Source organism: Curcuma longa, chromosome 16 (genome assembly GCF_044706935.1).
Source record: "Curcuma longa cultivar G26 ecotype Majalengka, Jawa Barat chromosome 16, ITB_CL_G26_1.1, whole genome shotgun sequence".
Classification (NCBI taxonomy): Eukaryota; Viridiplantae; Streptophyta; class Magnoliopsida; order Zingiberales; family Zingiberaceae; genus Curcuma; species Curcuma longa.
Genome location: NC_133876.1, coordinates 8294126 through 8313050, shown reverse-complemented (window position 1 = coordinate 8313050; position 18925 = coordinate 8294126). Strand labels below are relative to the sequence as shown.

General features: G+C 39.1%; 2 protein-coding genes across 4 annotated transcripts; one reads left to right on the top strand and one right to left on the bottom strand.

The window, feature by feature from the left end:
* Positions 1–699: 699 nt before the first annotated feature.
* LOC141848093 (GATA transcription factor 18-like) lies at positions 700–7213 on the bottom strand. Of its 3 annotated transcripts, XM_074736215.1 has the most exons (9): positions 6819–7213; positions 6501–6587; positions 6284–6420; positions 4621–4740; positions 4395–4500; positions 1328–1390; positions 1137–1228; positions 927–1006; positions 700–862 (listed from the first exon to the last, which is right to left on the bottom strand). In XM_074736215.1, exons 1-8 carry the CDS (start codon positions 7068–7070, stop codon positions 937–939), a joined length of 927 nt encoding a protein of 308 aa, XP_074592316.1. In that variant the 5' UTR covers positions 7071–7213; the 3' UTR covers positions 700–862; positions 927–936. The 3 variants fall into 3 exon arrangements, 2 of the variants coding, with proteins under 2 accessions (XP_074592316.1, XP_074592315.1); XM_074736214.1 differs by having other exon boundaries at positions 700–1006; XR_012603461.1 differs by lacking the exon at positions 700–862 and having other exon boundaries at positions 950–1006; positions 4382–4500.
* An 8587-nt stretch (positions 7214–15800) lies between these two features.
* Positions 15801–18579, top strand: LOC141848088 (HIPL1 protein-like). The gene is made up of 7 exons (XM_074736203.1): positions 15801–15951; positions 16043–16200; positions 16282–17064; positions 17136–17352; positions 17443–17621; positions 17695–17936; positions 18025–18579. The coding sequence occupies exons 1-7, from the start codon at positions 15807–15809 to the stop codon at positions 18413–18415; spliced, it is 2115 nt and encodes a 704-aa protein (XP_074592304.1). The 5' UTR covers positions 15801–15806; the 3' UTR covers positions 18416–18579.
* Positions 18580–18925: the final 346 nt, after the last annotated feature.

Genomic DNA, 18925 nt, shown 5'->3' with positions numbered 1-18925 from the left:
TCAAGATTAATCGATGTAACTTAAATATCTCATATAAAAGAAATAAACTCCAACTTATGAATATTAACAACTAGGTTTGATCATTAGATGATAATTAATCAATTCGAACCAATTATATGAATGTATATATTTCGGTATAATAGCATTTTTATTTACATATGTGTACTTAAGAATTGTTTGTCAATTGGGATTTTTTACTTCAATAAGAGAATAAAAAATGGAAAATAATTTATTAGAAGAAAAAAGTAATCAGAAAATGCTGCATGAAAAAAAGAGAGAGAGCAAACTTTCATAATTTACACTCGGATTTTTAACATTGAATAGGCTCGATCAGAAATCAAAAGTCAATTCTAACCGATTCAATAGATAAATTATGTAAACCGGTATAAAGCGTAAATATTGAAAACACTTTTTCATTATAAATAAATAAAAGATAGTAATTTCTATTATAAAACAAGCTATTAGTCATGCTAATAAATTAATGAACATTAGCTTGGTTATGGAATATGCTTAGTAATCCCTTTGACGTTATGCTCTATTGTCTCTTACCTTGAGGAGAAAAATAATGAGTGAAAAGTAAAGCCAGAACTAAACCTTCTGAGTTGTTGATCAAACAATGAATGAAACATTTTCAATTCTGAGATTGATACAACCTATAAACCAAGAGTCATTAAAATCTGACAATTATTCAATTAACAACATTAAACATGATGATTATATTACTCAAAAAGAGGATACAAGAGAATTTTCAATTAAGTTTAGTGGAACTACAACTGTTAAGATTAAAGGCTCAGCTGATGTTAACTCTCGAATCTTTAGAAGAGGTCTGAAAGGAGCAGGATGTTCATCCAAACTAGTTCATCTGCGTATATGACCAGCTTCCTATATCATTGATTTATAAGCTCATAACATTACTAAAAGCTCACATTTATATCTTCATAATTCAGCCTTTAGCTCTTCTACCATGTCTGCCTGCTGTGCATCTACCTCTACACCATCTCCTATTCTGCATAATAATTTGGTAGGAACAGATAATCAAATTTGATACTCATCCACCAGAAAAAAGAAACACGACATGCAAAAGTAACTAGTGATTAGCATTTGGTTATAGTTGTTTTGACACACTTTATACTCACATCTCAGTATTGGAGATTGCAGAACTATGAGTATTAGATGCATCGGCATGTTGATTGTTGATAATAACCAATTCTGAGTCAATTGTTTGACCCTGGAAAACAATAAAGAAAATAAAAGGACAAAGCAATATTTTACAATGTAGTATTAGCCACCTTCATCTTTTAGCTACCCAATTCAAATAAGGTCTTACAAGCTCAGTAGGATTGGCAGTGCTTGGAGTACCTATTTTGGCTCTTGGACTTCTCAGAGTTCCCTGAAGAAAATAAGATCAAGTAAGGTTAGCATCTGAACAAGGACTCGTATGTTATATCCTCGAGAATTAGAAAGAAAAATCTTTAGGTATTAATAAATTATAATATGCATCCAAGAAAAAAACCAGCACATCACTTTCAATAAGTGGGGATCGAGGGATTTAACACAAAAGCATCTGATCATTGTAATAGGTATTTTGGGAGACAACAAAGCTTAAATTTCACATCAATATTCAAATATAACATTGATATGCCTCAGATACATAGTAAAATAAACAATATCAGAATACTAATCAACTATGACAGAATGTAATATTAAAAGTTATATTCAAGTCAGAAGTCCCAACTCCTTCGGATCAGATTGATACGTAAACAAAGCTTTAATAATTTTGCATTAATGTCCTTAAATATTCTAAAGATTAATTAATAAGAATTAGAAAGTACTATTACAAATAGGCTTTAAGATTTGATGCTCATAGGTGTTTAGACATTTGCTTACCGTTGGTTGTCTAACTTAACACAACCGTCTACCTTTTTTCATATGGATTTTTCATTTGGGCTTGAGACAAGCATTCACAGACCCGGTTTCTCATATAGATTTTTTATTTGGATATTATATTAAGATGATAATAGCTATAAAATCTACTGATGGTATTTAAAATTCATATTATAATCTATTGGTGTTTCACCAAATTGTCTATGGTTATTTTGTTGGATCCATTTGCTACCTTACAAACAGTAAACTAAAATTAGAATAGAAAAATAGGCTTTAACCACATTCAAGGTTTAAAAAACGATCCAGACAGTTTCTGGTCAATCATAAGCATACATGATGTGATCAATATTTCAAAAATTAAAAGAATATTTACATTGATAAAAATGACTAATATCTACAATGAAATATAATCAGCATCGGATTCATACTTTCATATAGGAAAAAAAATTATTCGATCATATAATGTAAAAAAGTATGAAATAAAACAATTAATATTAATCAATAAAAGAAAAATATATGACAAATATATATAATTAGTATCTAAAATATTTATCACTTGCAAAACATTTGTTTAAGGTAACACTAAGTTACAATCTACCAGATAGGGAGCTAGGGGTTTTGAATCAATTTGGTTTAGTCTAAACTAATTCAAATGAACCAAATAGGATTTCATTCCAACTGCAAAACCGAGCAACATGTGCCATATGCAAGTTGCTACGCAGTCTCACTCCAAATCTGCTTAAGCAGCCTCTTTCTAAAACCATGACCACATTCAATCCTTGCATAGTGATGCTCACACCTAACATAAATGCTTGCATACTTGTCATTCTGAATTGCATCAGTATAGCATATGTTGGGTTGCTTACAAAAGCACCAAACACCCTGCTAAACATGGTGGTGCAGTGACGCTATCGCAGTGACACAAAAATGATACATTTGACAGCATTTTTCATTAATAAAGGGATAGTGGAACCTAATTCACCTTGAAGGGAAAAAAACAATGCTCCATGTAATTGTCAGGCATTTTCATCTAAAAAGAGCCTACATGGAGCCAGCTTCTACCTTCAAGCAAAAGGAATGCTATGAGGTCACCATGTCTATGGTATATTCACATTATGCAATAGGCCAGTCCTTTTCGTCAAACAAAGAGAGAGAGAGAGAAACAAAATACAATCATATGGTGAATTAAAGTGTTAGAACTACACACAGCAGATTAATGACCCCTTGCAAAACATGAGGGAAAATGAGCGGTACAAACCATGGTTTAAAATATCATGCCGTCTCGTCCGGTACAGGTGAAATATTTCGTTCCACCCACCGACCGAAATCGACACCGGCACACCTGAGGTACTGCAGCCATGGAGGCGTCGCACGAGCCTCACGGCCGCAGTGAAGGCCACACGTGGGCCTTGCGGCCTCCTGCGGAGACCTTGCGCAGGCCTCTTGGCCACCGTGGAGGCCTTGCGCCGGCCTCACGATCATTGGCAGCGTGGAACAAGATACAGAACAGAAAGAAGAAGTGGAACCGAAGAAGAAACTTAGCTTTTAATTAAATAACTTATATTAATAATTTCAATCAACTCCTAGCTATAGTTGAGAAAATTTAAATAGACTTAATTAAATCCTAATAAAACTATCTATTAATTTAATATATATATATATATATATATATATATACGCATATATTTATTTTTTATTTATTTTTTATTTTTGTATTTTTTAAATATTTAGATTATTTTTTATTTTTAATTAATATATTTTTATATTTAAATAATATTGAAATCATATCGGCATAGCACGGCACGATACGGTATCAAAATTGTATCATTCCGATCTAAGACTGAAACCTCAGCACGTATTTCAAACCTTGGTACAAACACTAACAGAGCTATTTTTGGCAACATGATGATCCTATCAGTATACACATCATCCATGAAAAGTATTCATATAAATGGTTATCATGTTTTAGTCAATATTGCACAAGTCACACCAAAACAAACACTTCAGAAAATGAGGCAAGTTTGTAACAGCAGAAAATCCAAAAAAAGAACTGCCAGAACTACAGTTTAGCAACAAACATGACATTAATGGTAATACTAATCATATAGATAAAAGTTAGCATGATTTAATCAATTTTATTAATTAGATCACAATGAACAATATTGTGTAGTAAGATAACAGTTGCCATTTTAAAAAAATAATATTTGTGAGCCACATGTGACCAAGATACAAGAATCAAGATGAAGACCTGATGAGTCGAGTGGATAATTTCAGATGATCCTGTTACTAAAAGGTTCAAAATATGCAGATATAAGGGAATCTTATCAAGATGTCTTAAAAAGGAATAAGTATTGAAGTGTAGCAACTCATGCATTCTTCACTAAGTGAATCAATGGAAAGTCACGCATTTTAGAAAAGGAATTGTGTGGTTCACATTTTCTCCCTATAGTATGTTTTGAAGAAGACTTTTTTTTTTTTGACAAATAGAGAAAATTACTGTTTAATGAGACCTTGTTTGCCCACATTAATCCACAAGCATTGCAAAGCGACCTTGGTCCAGCTGGCCCACGACGCATGGCTGGAGTCATCTTTTCACTAATCCCACAGTTTTGACATCTGAACAGCCCAGGAAATCAAGATGATATAAATGCAAATTTATCTACTTTTTTGAGGTACTTAGAAGAATGAAATTTTAAACTCACTATGACAAGAAAGAAAGATTCATCTGCAACTTACTTGGATTCTCTAGGAGGATCTTCATGAATTGAGCTTTGGTCTGGGTCACCAAATGACGAGGCTGACGCTCCATCCGTTGGATTAGCCTTGCCTGCAAACTGACCTTTTCTTCGCTGCATCCTGCCAGGTCATTTTGCGTGTAGAATAACTTCAATTATTGCACTTATCACACTTTAAGTAGTACTGAATACTTGACAAACCACTCCATCAAAGCACTATATATGTCGGAAAAGAAACATATCTTTCCAAATCACTCATGCCAATATGTTCAATCGTCAACAACAAAAATTGAAATCATGGAGTGGCCAAACACATTTCCATGATCGCTCCATTAAACCACGTGTAGGCCAGAAACACAGGATTGAATACTATGGCCAAGATATCTTGGATGTTGGTAGATGAGAGATGCAAAATTCTTAGATCCATTGAGAGATTTGGAAGAAGACAAGGGAGAATTATCTGTTGGGGATTAAACTTGCTTCATTATTGATGTGGAAATATTTCATATATAGGGTTTATGTTTCTTTTTAAACTCCTAGAAAAATGGTCTAATAAAATATACACATTCCTAAAAAAAAGATAAATCCGCTACCTCAATGGCCCCCCTAAAGTCGGCCCCACGGATATGGAGGGAGGTTCATTCAGGTACACAAGCGTTAGGCGCATATGGCGGGATCGACCCCAGGTCATCACCTCCTGGAATCAACCTCTGACCATTAAGCCAGCAATACCATGCGCCCACCGTCTGTGCTACACCCTAGGGGCAAATATACACATTCTTGATACTTGATAGATGGTGGATAAACTCTCTGTAAGAACTCTTTCAATTAAAACCAATTACAATTATGACACAACAATGTTTTCAAATAAAAAATCAAATAGAATTAAGACTCAATTATTAAGGATGCAACTGTGGCATTACTCATTCTTCATTGCTGATCAGAGCCCGATCTAATTGACACATCTGTGGTTGAATTGGTTGTTCATGTGGTAAAGAAGAATATAACATAATACTGAGAAAAAGTAAGGTGGAGATGCTCTTGAATTTTAGGTGGTCTTAAAATAGGTACTGAAGACAACCCATTGCCATTCTATAATAGGCAAGTGCCCCTTTTCATAACAAGATATATTTACATGTCATTGACCTGGACTTTTCCTTCTGGCTTCTGTGGAAGTGGTGAATGGCAACAATGTAATTCCGTTTTGTCATATGATGTGTGAAAAATGCAAAACATAAATTTCATTTAACGTGTGATGCCATTCTCCTAATATTTTACTTCTTCCCAAAGTTGAACATTCCTAGAACATCAGTGCTCCATCAGTTCATCCTTGACAACAAGACTCCAATCTGTCTAGAACAGATTCTCATAACTGGAAAAGAAAAACAAAGTTAAAATGAAGAAAAGAAAGGTTCTGCTGATCCAATTAATCAATCCTAAGTCAAAATGTAACTCCACTTAAGGCATATTCAAACATATTAATTTCTGATTTGACTGAAATTTTAATCCGTCATTTGTAGGGGGTAGATCCTCTAACATCAGCATACAAAAGTCCACTATAAAGAAGCCAAAAGGGACCAAAACAATGGTATGGTACACGATTTGCAATTGATTACATTTTATACCAAAGAGATCTGGCTTAAAATCACAAACAAAACAAATACCTGAGAGCAACCTCTTTGCGTACAGTATACCGGATCTTCTTATCAAAATTCCTTTCTTTCCGCTTCTCACGGAACCTTATCAATGAAGCAATCCTTTTTGCAGGAATATCTGTTCGACGAAGTATATAGTCATAAGCCTGTTGAAGCATTAGTTAATATCAGTGGATAAAGAAAACTCTTAGCACCAAGAATACTGAGAGGATCAATATAGGAAGACCTTATCATCCTGCTGAGTGGGTAATTGCACACCAGCCATGCCAGTAGGTTCTTCACTTCCCCCAAGTAATAACAGCACGGCTTGTACCTGCAACATTTCTATCAGAGACAATTTAATATGCAAACTTAAAGCACTGTCATGAGAAGAAGGCAACAAAGGAGTTCGGCGTTCCTACTATTCACTGTAAAAAGGTGCAGCGTACCAGCACAAACTATGGCGTTAGGCGTTGTTCTCTAGCATCAACATAAAGTTATCGTTCGAACCAGCTTTAGAACACAGACACCATGGAAGAACAGAAATGGGAGATAAGGAACAGACCTTCTCGGGCGAGACTGAATCGAAGACGTAAATCTCTCCCTGAAACAAGAGCGTGAGCTGGTTTGAGGCCACGCTCATGAGCGGCGCGGCAGCATCCATCGCATCCGTGAGATGATCCTGATCGGACGACGCGGCAAGAGCCGCTTCCATCTTCTCCGCACCAGCGGCGTCCTCCATGGCTCCTTGGCCGGGGCCGGGGTCGGCGTCGTGCCCGTACATCACGAGGTTGTCGGGGTTCGCGCCCGACGACATCGTGGGGTGAGAGCGGAGGGAGAGACGGCGGCCGGCGGCGAACGACGGCGGACGGAAACCCTAATCGGTTAGCGGGCGATGGTGAGGGAGTGGCGGCGATCACCACCGCTGATTTGGGGCTTGATGGATGCGAGACACGGGAAGCGCGTGATTGGGAAGCGATGATGATGATGCCTTCTGATGCGGATGATGATGATGATGATATCGATGATGATGAAGGCGGTGCGTCCAGGACGAACCCCCACCGTCCGATTTGAATGAATTATATATTTATCACCGTTACAATAACTAATTCGATGTATTCTAAACCTTTAAAAAATAATTAGATGAGTTTATGCAGTTTTATTTTATAAAAAGGAGATATAAATTAAAAACTTATTAGACTCTTAAGAATTAAAATATATACTTTAGAAAATAATTAAACAATTAATTTACAAAAATTAATAATATGATATGATATACTGCGCAACTGTTTTGCGCGAGCCGTCCGCGACATCTGACGTGGCGAGAAGTTTCACTGTGCATCGTCCACGCATTGTCCACGGTGGCCGGCGAAACGAAGGAAACCCTACAAAATCCCGCCTCTCCCAAATCGCGCGGCCAAACCTCAAAATCGCCACGCTTCCCTCTCCCTCGTCTGCTCTCCACGGCGATTCTGAGATCCCAAAATCGGCCTCCTACGCTCGAAAGCCTTCCCGATTCTGCTCCGCTTCCTTTGTGTCCTGCGGAGTTTGTATCCCCGTCACCGTCGCCCCTCCTGCAAGTCGTCCGTCGCTCAAACCCTAGCAGCCGTCTCGAGCGACGACGCCATCCTCACTCCATCTCAGCCGGCGTCGACGCTCCTTTGCCAACTCCGCCTCCGCGCTCCGCGTCGCATCTCCTTCGCGGTCGCAGGCGGCTCGGCCCTCCGGTGATCCTCTCTGCGTCGCGCGAGGGAGGAAAGCGTATTCAGTCTACTACTGAGGGTCGAGATCTTGCGTCGACTGGTGGCTTAATGAAGGTCTTCTCCTCACTGACATCATTAGGGTTTAGGGTTTAGGGTTTAGGGTTTAGGGTTTAGGGTTGCTGGTTGGACTTTGAGGAAGATACAGTGGACTACTTGTTGAAGACAACAAATCGCCATGATATATTCTGAAGACGAAGAGTTTCTATCATCTATATCGTCTACCAAGGTTCAATATTACTATCTCATAATACATTCTGGTTTTATGCATCTATAATTAGTCATTTGTCATTGATTATCCTTGGTAGTGAAATTTGTGGAAATATGAGACTAGTGTATACCAACAAAACATTTATTTGCTTCATTTGGCTTATGAAATGATTTGTTCTCATAGGGTTCACATTCAATTCGGGCATACATGTCTAGACAAAAGAAGTCCAAGGATCTAGATGAAGATAATCAGTTCTCTGGAATCAAAGTGTCCGAAGATGAGTTCATTGATGCGGAAGTATCAATCCATCCTAGGCATCTGAAGCTAATGGTTCAGCTTTATCCTTATTTGACTTCACCAGAAACAAGTGGTTCAATTATACTCTGCTATGACTTCGAGTATCGATTAGCGAGCTTGCAGCAGAAATCTAGTGCCGTTGGATCATACTTTTCCAAATCCTGGATAGTTACTGTGCTAGGAAGGATCACCAGGTGCTATTATGAATTTGATAAACAAATAAGTCACCTCACAAAATCTTAATTTCTATTCAGAATTAACTGTTTATGCAAGAAACTTAGAAACAAAGATAAGATCTAATAAGCTAATGTATGGACTCAAAACATCACAGCATGATCTGACATCAAGACTTATAGGGAACAGGACTCGAATTCCTGAAACAGCACAGTATCGTCTAGTTATCAAGAAGTAAAGCAAATGATGGAATTTAACTACACTAACTGATGATTTAAACAAGCTAATTGAATTCAAAGATTCGTTAACAACTATGTTGAACAATCAAAATGTTTCAAAATCAAATTTGGCAAAACTTGAAACTAAAGACAGTATAGTATCAGAAACTAAAACAGAAATAGAAACCTCATGAATCAGAAACTCGGATTCTCCCTTCCATCTCAATCTCCTCCTTGCCGTCACACAAGGCCTGATCAAGGATCAGAAATCCCAATTAGCTTCTCACGAACCAAGCTTGGCTTGCTCCAAATCAACTCAGAAGAACCAGCTCAGAAACCCTCCTCCTCGCTGCTTCAAACAGAGCCAAGAACAGAGATTTAAAGTTCTGAAAATCCAGCTGAAAATCTTTGAAATTACTTGCAATGTGATGCTCTGAAATCATCAAGACCCCTTGGAGAACCCCTCCTCACGATCTTAATGGCTCCGATTGGTTGTATTCGAAGAACCAGCTGAAATCCCAAGCGGCGGAACCGAGCTTTGCCGAGACCCTCAACAGCCAATTCCGATCTTGATTGACGCCGAACACAGCTTGTAATAAGCCTCTAGAATCTGGAGATCAATGTAGAATGAAGAAATCCGAGCTTCCCTAAAAAAAAACGAAGAAAAACGAAGCAAAAACGAAGAAGACGGCGGTGCTACAGTACCCGTGCTACAGTAACCGCGATTTTCAGCACTGTAGCTTTCTCTTTAAAGCTAGGGTACTGTAGCAGCGGGTTTGGTTAGCCTGACTTGAGTTCGAGTTAGCCTGTTTCAGCCAAATTCACTCAATTTAGCTTCAAATTGGCTCCGGTTCGCATGGGTTCCATCCTAATTGCACTTGAGTCTTGATTCATGAAGTTGGATCGATCAATTGGGTCAATCTTGGCTCGATTAGATCATGGTTGAGCTCGATCTTGGTTCAATTTGAGCCCTACAACCAATTAAACTCAATTAATGCAAAATTCGCCATTAAATCATGAAAATTATAATCAAGCCTCAAATTATGCAATATATCACAAATATAATCAAATTAAATCATTAAACAATTTATTTTCATGAAAGAACCCAAAATTGAATCGATAAAGTGCATAAAAATCCTAACTCATCATATTGCAATCAAAGAGTACATGAAAGATAAGCTAGGGCAAGGGTTCAGACAACTGAACAACAAAAGAAGAGCCTCTCTTGAAATGGCTGAAGAGTAGCATTGTTGACTTGAAGAATATTCTGAGGATTTTGGGTAGAGAGGTCAGATTTTTCTTCGTCGGTGTGCTTCGCCTCAGCAGATTTGTCAAGTTCCAGTTTTCCCCCTTCTCCATGGACCTTCTCCTTCCCTATACGAAAAACTGATCTGCCGCGCGCCTCCTCTGCGCGAAGCTTGCGCGATTCTGAGCTGGCATCCGCGTGGTTCCGCGCGGCGTGGCTGCCAGCGTGGCGAAGCGAGAACCCTAAAAGGAATCGTCCGAAATTTCTTCGCGCCGAGTCCGAAATTTCTTCGCGCCGAGCTCGTCCCGCTCTAACCTCAAAGTCCCGCTCCCTGCTCTCATCTCGTCTCTCTCTCGCCGCTTTGCTCGCTCTCTCCGCCATCGCGTCCGCGCTCTCCTCGCCGTCTTGAACGAGTCCGGCCGTCCGCGCTCTACTCGCCGTCGTCGCTGCTGTGCTCAGAGGCCTCTGGTCTCCTCGTCGTAGTTGCTGCTGCGCTCAGAGGGCTCTGTTCTTCTCGTCGTCTTGAACATAAGGAGGGGTTTTGGGCAATTATCGATGAATTATATGCTTAGTAATAAATAAATATGAATACGGCCTCCTTCCTTCTTTAGGTTTTCGAGGTGCTGAGCTGCGGAAGGATTTCTGCAGATCCAAATCGTCGGCCATCTCTTGCCGGCGTCCCTTTCGCCTCCTCCGCCGACTCTCTACCTTTCGCTTGTTCTCTCTCTCGCGTGCGCCTCCATCGTCTCCATCTACGTCTCCGTCGTCCTCGTCATGTCGGGGGAGGAGGAAGAGAACGCTGCTGAATTAAAGATCGGTGATGGTGAGTAATTTTCGAACTTTTGGAATTACTATTGAATGTCTTACCTTTCCTCTTTTGTTTTATAATTGTTTGGCCTTTTTTTTTTTTTTTTACAAAGTCTCTGTTCCGGTAATATTCCTGTAACCGTGTAATTTAGTTTTCTTGTAACCCTGTAATTCGTAACAATGTTTTCTTGTGACAAGCTCATTTGATTTGTTCTTTCATGGATATATGACTTCGGCTAAATGGATCAAGTACTGCTTAGGTTTTGAATTGGTTTTTCCCGTCCTTTCTTATTCTCCTTGTTAAGGTGGGTATTGTTTGGTTGAACTCGAAAAAGCAAACTGAACCTAGTTAACTTTGCTTTGGTTTTTCTACTTATTGATTGTTTAGTGTGGTTTAATGAATCTATTTTTATTGGATTAAGTTTCAGTTTTTATTTTCCAAAATTATTTTGACCTGAAATATCAAAATGCAATGAATTTCGATACAAGTTTGGAGCATTTCTCATCATTAATAATAGGAAATGATGAAATAATTAGTTAAATTTTGCTAAGTTGCATGCATGTAACTTAAAACATTAAATAGTTTTTCCCCTTGTAATTAAATATGAAACGATTTTGAATGTTCTAATGACTATGTATATCAAGCTCTAATTACAAACATAAGAGAAGATTATGCATTTGAACTTTTAACTAAAAACATAAAATTTTTATAGTGTTAACATTATATAAAATGTTTAATACTATGCAAATTCAGGTTAAACTGAACTGAACTAAATCAGCAATCCTAGATAAAATTTTCATGGGTTTGCTTTTTTGTTTCCATTCATAGATTCACTTTTAATCCCTTTTTTGCCATTTTGTTTAATACTATGCAAATGTTTTATCTTAACGTTATATCAATTGCCACGATTTGTACTAACCTCTCACATTATGAGGATATTCTGTAGAATTTTGAAAAATGACATGGATCTGAAGTCTTGGTTAACGTTATATCAATTGCCACGATTTATACTATTTCTGTCATTGTTGATTTCTTTAAAATTCCAGAGTTTCTGAAGGCTAAATGTCTGATGAATTGTGAAGTTGCTCGAATTCTCGATCACAAATATGATCAACTCCAGCAGATGTCTGCTGATCCTACAAACCAGATCTCCCAGTGAGTGCTGCTTCACTTTCATCATTTTGTTGTTGTCTCTTTTGCCTTGTGACAACACTTTCACATTCACTTTCTTGTCTTTAGCTTCACTGGCATTCTTATTATGATTCAGGGTATTTGAGAAATCAATGCAATATGTCAAACGCTTTAGTCACTACAAGAAATCAATACCAAAATAAGAACATGGATTTTCTCTGTTGAGGTTTTCATTGAAGATGGAATATGTAGCAACTTGGTCTCTTTTATCTATTACTTGTGTGTATTGAAAAATGGTTTACCATTTCATGTCTCAATTTCATTGCAAAAATTTCATTCTTTTTAAAATTATAGTGGTAGATTGATTGAGAAAATAAAATTAACATTTATCTTTATTGTTGCATGTTCTAACAACATGCTTTAAAATTCAATGTTGAAAGGATTTGAATGATTATGAATATATATAATCTTTCTTGGTCAATGTTCATTCAGTTTTAAGATGGTTGTCGTCTTATTGCCTTTTGTTGCTATACTTTCAGAAGCAGATCTCTGACTAATTTATCATGTGTGATTATTGATTTGTCAGGCCAGAAAGCAAGAAGAGGCGTGCTTAAAGGATGTTACTGAAAATGTGCTTAGAGAAGATATCTGCTCAGAGGATTTCCCATTTTCTGAAAATGTGCTTGATACCTTATGTCATGTTATTGTGTAAACTTTTGGCAACGTGTATTATTCAGTTCATGTCTTGCGAAACAGATGCATGCACTACTTTTTAAAGATCATTGTATATGAATTAAGATATTGCAGTTCATATTGTATCTGAAAGTTTTGACTCAAATGGTTCAGTTCATATTGTATCTGATAGTTCAGAAATGTGTATTGTGATAGTTCTCATGTGTGTATTTTGTTCTGGAAGTTATATCAAATTATTGTTATATCTGTATTGTGTATTAAGTTCATATTGTTCTGAATGTTTTTGAATGTTTGGCTGCTTATTACTCTCATCCATAACTTGTATTTGGATAGATGCATGCACAAAAAAACATTTTCAGACTCGACTGATATTAATAAACAGTCGACTGATTCAATTAATTGTGGTGACTTGACTGATCTTTAAAAACAGTCAACTGATTATGCATTGACTCGACTGGTTGTTTAAAACAGTTGACTGATTCATTTTGGGAAGCAAACAACATTGTTTTGACTCGACTGATCCTTTAAATCCTTTAAGGACATTGAGAAAAACTAACAAAATTTATCAAATAGAATAACTCAAATCTGATTTCAACTTCAATACACCATTTATAATAACTTAAATATAACAAGTTACATTGATACCACACTTACAACAACTGAAATACACTTTGATAACAACTTAGAATAACATATCTAATTATCACTACTTACTTCTAGAGAATCTAATTGTTGCTTAATTTCTTCTAATGCTTCTTTCATCTTAGCAATTTGATAAGCTCTTGAAGTTGGCCTTGAACTTGAAGTTGGCCTTGAACTTGAAGTTTCCACTCAATGTAGCTTTTTTATTCAAATGCATTTGATAAGCTCTTTCTGCCTCCTCTCTCAAATGCATCTGTGGTGTTTTATAAATCTGCTAATCAGAGCTAAGCTTGTGATGCATTTGGATCAGAAAACTTATTCACATCTAAATCTACAGTTCTGCTCAGATCTATCCAACTAAAATGTAGAAGCATAAGTAGGATTTTCTTACAAGTAAAATTATAATGAGCCATTGAATTGTCCATGTTTTACTAGGGTTGGTAAAGTAGAAGCATAATCATCAATTTCTTGATGAACTAGAAAATAAACCAACATCACAATTGAAAATCGATTTACAGATAAATTGGTTCTACTAAGTTTCAGCTGCAAACTAATAGTTTCAAGAACATCTTAGCCTTATGTTCATCAAAAGCAAACTAATAGTTTCAAGAACATCTTAGCCTTATGTACAAAAGCAAAGGAATAACAAGTCAAACTATAGTTAGAAAGTAAATAAAAAATGAAATATATCTGGACATGAAACAACTTAGCCTTATGTTCATCAAAGTAAACAATATCCATTAAACCCTTCTTGGTGATCCAGTTAACAGATAAACCACTATGAATCCAATATGGTGATGTTCCATTAAACCCTTCTTCCATTGAATTTCCTCTATAAATTTCTTACAGAATCTGCAAGCAAGATTAGTAGCTGCAAATATCGATTTTTTTCTATAATAGAAAAGGGCAGAGTGAACTATCTATCTGTTACCAAAGAAATGAGGCGCTTTTTAGCCCTAACTGGCACTATGAATCCAATCCTGCGAAGGATGTCACGAGAAGAGGGCTTTAGTTAGGGAAAATGAAAGAATGGAGCTCGAGCGAGGAAGACGCGTGGATGCTGGTCTTGCCGGATGCCAATCTTGAAAACCAAACGATTTACAAGAGGTGAGCAGTGCGCCGGCGGCGCAGACGTAGTCTTGCAGAGGCGTCGCGAAGGAGGCACGACGGCGAGCGACGCGATGGGCGAGCAGAGCGTCACCGTCGGACGCGCAGAAGCACGACGACGAGCAGAGCGTGAGAGCACGACGGCGAACGGCGGCGCGAGCGAGAGAGACGGGGTAGAGGCGACGGGCCGAACGCAGCGGCGCGAGCGAGAGGCGGGGTAGAGGCGAGGGGGCGAACGCAGCGGCTCGGAGATAGATCTAGGGTTTTTGTTTTCCGCTTCCAGCCACGTCGGATGGCAGACTCCGCTCCCAGCCACGTCGGCAGACTCCGCGCGATGCCAGTTCAGCGTCGCGGAAACGGTGCGCAGCGAACGGTGCGCAGGAGAACACTCCTCTATATATATATATATATATGTTAATTACTCTATCTTATTTATGGTTAATTTGGAAAAATAAAAAGAGCATCTTTAATTTTTAATAAAATAATATTTTATCATATTTTTCATGATAAAATATTTTATTGTCCCTAACTACGTATCAACTTTGAATATATTTACATATTATAATATGTAATAGTTAACTTTAATCGAATAGTTAATTTTGATTAGATTAATCTATTTTGTGACAACTATGTGTCCAAATTATAACAATTATGATCATAATTGTTATAATATAGTAGTTAATTTTTATCAAATTGCTCCATATGCAACTACTATTGTCATATCTACTACAAAAGTATTGAAATAATTTTGATCAAATTTAAACAATTTTGATCGATTATAATAATCATAAAAGAATATTTTAATATACCACTGTTCAATATAATAATTTTAAATTAGAGCAATTTTAACTCACATAACAAATAAATTTATTTCAAGATAAAAATAAGATGTAATATCCTTTTTGATTTTTTTAAAATGGAATATTTTTTCCTAATGATAATGAAAACAAGGGCACCTTCGTAGGCGCTTCCACGTTCGTAGGCGAAATCCATTTCCAACAACAAACATCCTCCCTCAGGTTTGACTTTCCAACCACCCTTTGTTCTTGAGAGTTGACTTTTCAGATACTGCACAAGCTAGCTCAATCCCGTCCACACCCATCCCTAACTACCAACTACTGCAACAGATGCTGTCCAAATTTCAACGCAAATGGGAAGCTTCCTCCCTTTTAATCCATGCCGACGAAATGCATGCATGTGCAGCTTTTGTCTTTCTTCCTTCTAAATTCATTGTCTCTGCGTCGGAATCCTCCCCAAAAGTCAACCATGAAAACCGAGGGACTTCCATGGATCTGCTTCTCCTTCTTTGAGCTGAGACAGATGAAGCAAGCAATCATGGTTACTTTTCCCTTCTTCTTCTTCCTCCTCCTCCTCCCTCAGTGTCTTTCCCTCCAACTCTGCACCAATTCAAGTAGGTTTTCAACCATCTCTTTTTTGTGATAAAATTTTGGGATTTTGTTGCTTAATATCCAGCCAATCTTCGGGGCTTTTGTTGCTTTCAGTGGCACCTTTGACTCTGAATACTACTCTGGCTTTCTGCGGATACAGTGGCAGCAGCTGCTGCAACGCCACCGACGACCGCCTCCTCCGGCTGCAGTTCCAGTCCATGAACATCTCCGACTCAGCCTGCGCCGGCGTCATGAAGTCCATCGTCTGCGCGGTAAACTTTCGCCCCCAAAAACTGCCATTCTTCTTCTGCTTCTTGTTTCTCCGAGCCCAACTACTTTTATGTTTGTTTCAGAGATGCGATCCATTTTCTGCCGAGTTGTTTGACAGTACTGGACCAAGCCCTGGAACAGTTCCCACTCTCTGCAACTCTACCAGCTCATCAGCCGCTTCATTGGCAGCAAATTCCAACCCAAACTTCTGCAAACAGGTCTGGGATTCCTGCAACAACGTCTCGATGCTGAATTCTCCATTTGCAGGATTGCCAGTGTCCTCTTCCCGGCTCATCGATATCTGGCAATCCGAAACCGACTTCTGCAAGGCTTTCGGAGGCTCTCCGAGTGACAACTCCCTGTGCTTCAATGGCAACTCAGCCTCATTCGACACTAGCTTAGCTTCTTCACCCTCTCCCTCTCCCAAAGGCCTGTGCCTCGAGAGAATTGCCAATGGATCTTACCTCGACATGGTGCCGCACCCCGATGGCTCGAACCGCGCGTTCTTCGCGAATCAGGCTGGCAAGATATGGCTGGCGACGATCCCTGATCAAGGATCAGGAGGAACACTGGAGATCGACGAGACCAACCCCTTCCTTGATTTAACTGATCAAGTTCACTATGACACTGAACTTGGCATGATGAGCATCGCATTTCATCCAAACTTCGCAACAAATGGCCGGTTTTTCGTCTCCTACAACTGCGATAGGCTTCAGTCGTTGAGTTGTTCGGGAAGGTGTTCCTGCAATTCTGATGCAGGATGTGATCCTTCAAACCTTGGCACTGAACGTGGTGCCCAGCCATGCCAGTATCAAGCTGTTGTGGCTGAGTACACTGTAAATAGTTCCTCAACGACACCTTCCACGGTATGCGTCTTCTTCGTTTAATCACTAGTTCACCTAGCAAATGCCGTAGAAACTGTGTTTCTTGGTTGTAGGCGACGAGTGCCAATCCATTAGAAGTGAGGAGGATCTTCACTATGGGTCTTCCATACACAAATCATCATGGAGGCCAAATTCTGTTTGGACCAGCAGATGGATACCTCTATTTCATGATGGGGGATGGTGGCAGCAAGGGCGACCCCTTCAACTTTGCTCAAAACAAGAAAGCATTGCTCGGAAAAATTATGCGTCTCGACATAAACAACTTCCACAGTAACACTCTTGACAAACTTATGATTCATCTCCTCTTGCAACTATCTTGGCTCATCATCCTCACAGAACTCTGTAATTGTCCCCTTGCAGGTGACAGTCAAGCAACCAATCAAAGTCTATGGGGAAACTATTCCATTCCAGATGATAATCCTTACACGATCGACAGCGAATTACAACCCGAGATATGGGCATTAGGCCTCGCCAACCCTTGGCGATGCAATTTCGATTCAGAAAGATCTTCATATTTCTACTGTGCAGACACTGGAGATGTAAAGTTTCAGTTCACTTTGGTTTGCTCATGCTTTTATAAATCTCGTGTCTTGACGAAGGCAAAATTTACAGGATACATATGAAGAAGTAGATTTGATCACGAAGGGCGGCAACTACGGATGGCGTGTCTACGAGGGGCCTTATCTTTACAGTCCGCCAAGGACGCCCGGCGGAAACACTTCACTCAGCTCCATAAGTCCGATCTTCCCTGTCATGGGTTACACCCACGCCGATGTCAACAACTCCACAGGCTCCGCGGCCATCACCGGCGGTTATGTCTACAGGTCGACGGCGGACCCCTGCTTGCATGGAAGGTATAGCCATTTTTTAGACGATGACAGTGCGACGATCGATAAAGTCTTAAGAATTAAGCTTTCTTATCCTTCAAATGGCATTTTTCAGATACCTGTATGCGGACCTGTACGGCGTAGCGATTTGGGCAGCCGCTGAGGTGCCCGGAAACAGTGGAAACTACACGAGCACAAGGATGGATTTCGGTTGCAGCGAGAATTCTCCGATTCCTTGTGACAGGGTGGCGGGGAGCGCCCTCCCGGAACTGGGATACGTGTTCTCGTTCGGGGAAGACAACAGAAAGGATGTCTTTCTGTTAAGCAGCGGCGGCGTGTACAGAATCGTTCCCCCAAGCCGATGCAACTACACTTGCCCGCTGGAGAACACGACTGATGCAGGGGGTTCAGGGCGTTCTTCGTCTGCAAGGCGAATGGAAGGGCTGACGGGGAGACTGGCGGTGGTGGCGGCGGCGGCTGTGTTTGTGCTTTTCTGGTGGTGTTGAATTGAGCTTGATTGTTGAATATCGAGAAGTGAGGTCTGGTTTCATCATCAATCGAACTGTGGATGAAAGTCCAGTGCAAATTCATGGTTTTTGCTTATGGTTTTTGATTTTTTTTGGTCTAAATCTTAATTTTATTGTGATTCCAGATGTGTAAATGGAACCAGCAGGCTGCTTTGTTTTGACAAAAGCTTTGAAAACCCTTATATTTCAAAAACCTAAATAGTTCGATATAAAAAAAATTATACAGCACTTTTTTATAAAAAAAATCTTTTTTATTAGAATTATAAAAGTAACATTCCTTTTTTATTTAAAAATATTTTTAAATAATTAGTAGTCTGCCGCTTCTCCTGCCGCGGGAATCGCAAGGCTGCCTTAGATCACTCAGTGGGCGCCGCCGGATCCGACTCTCCGCGCTCTTGCTGTTGTTTTGCTTGGCCTTATAGCTTCACCATCGGCATCGCGACGACAATGAAGCATTCACGCGCCGATCTGCCGCTCCGCCTCCGCAGC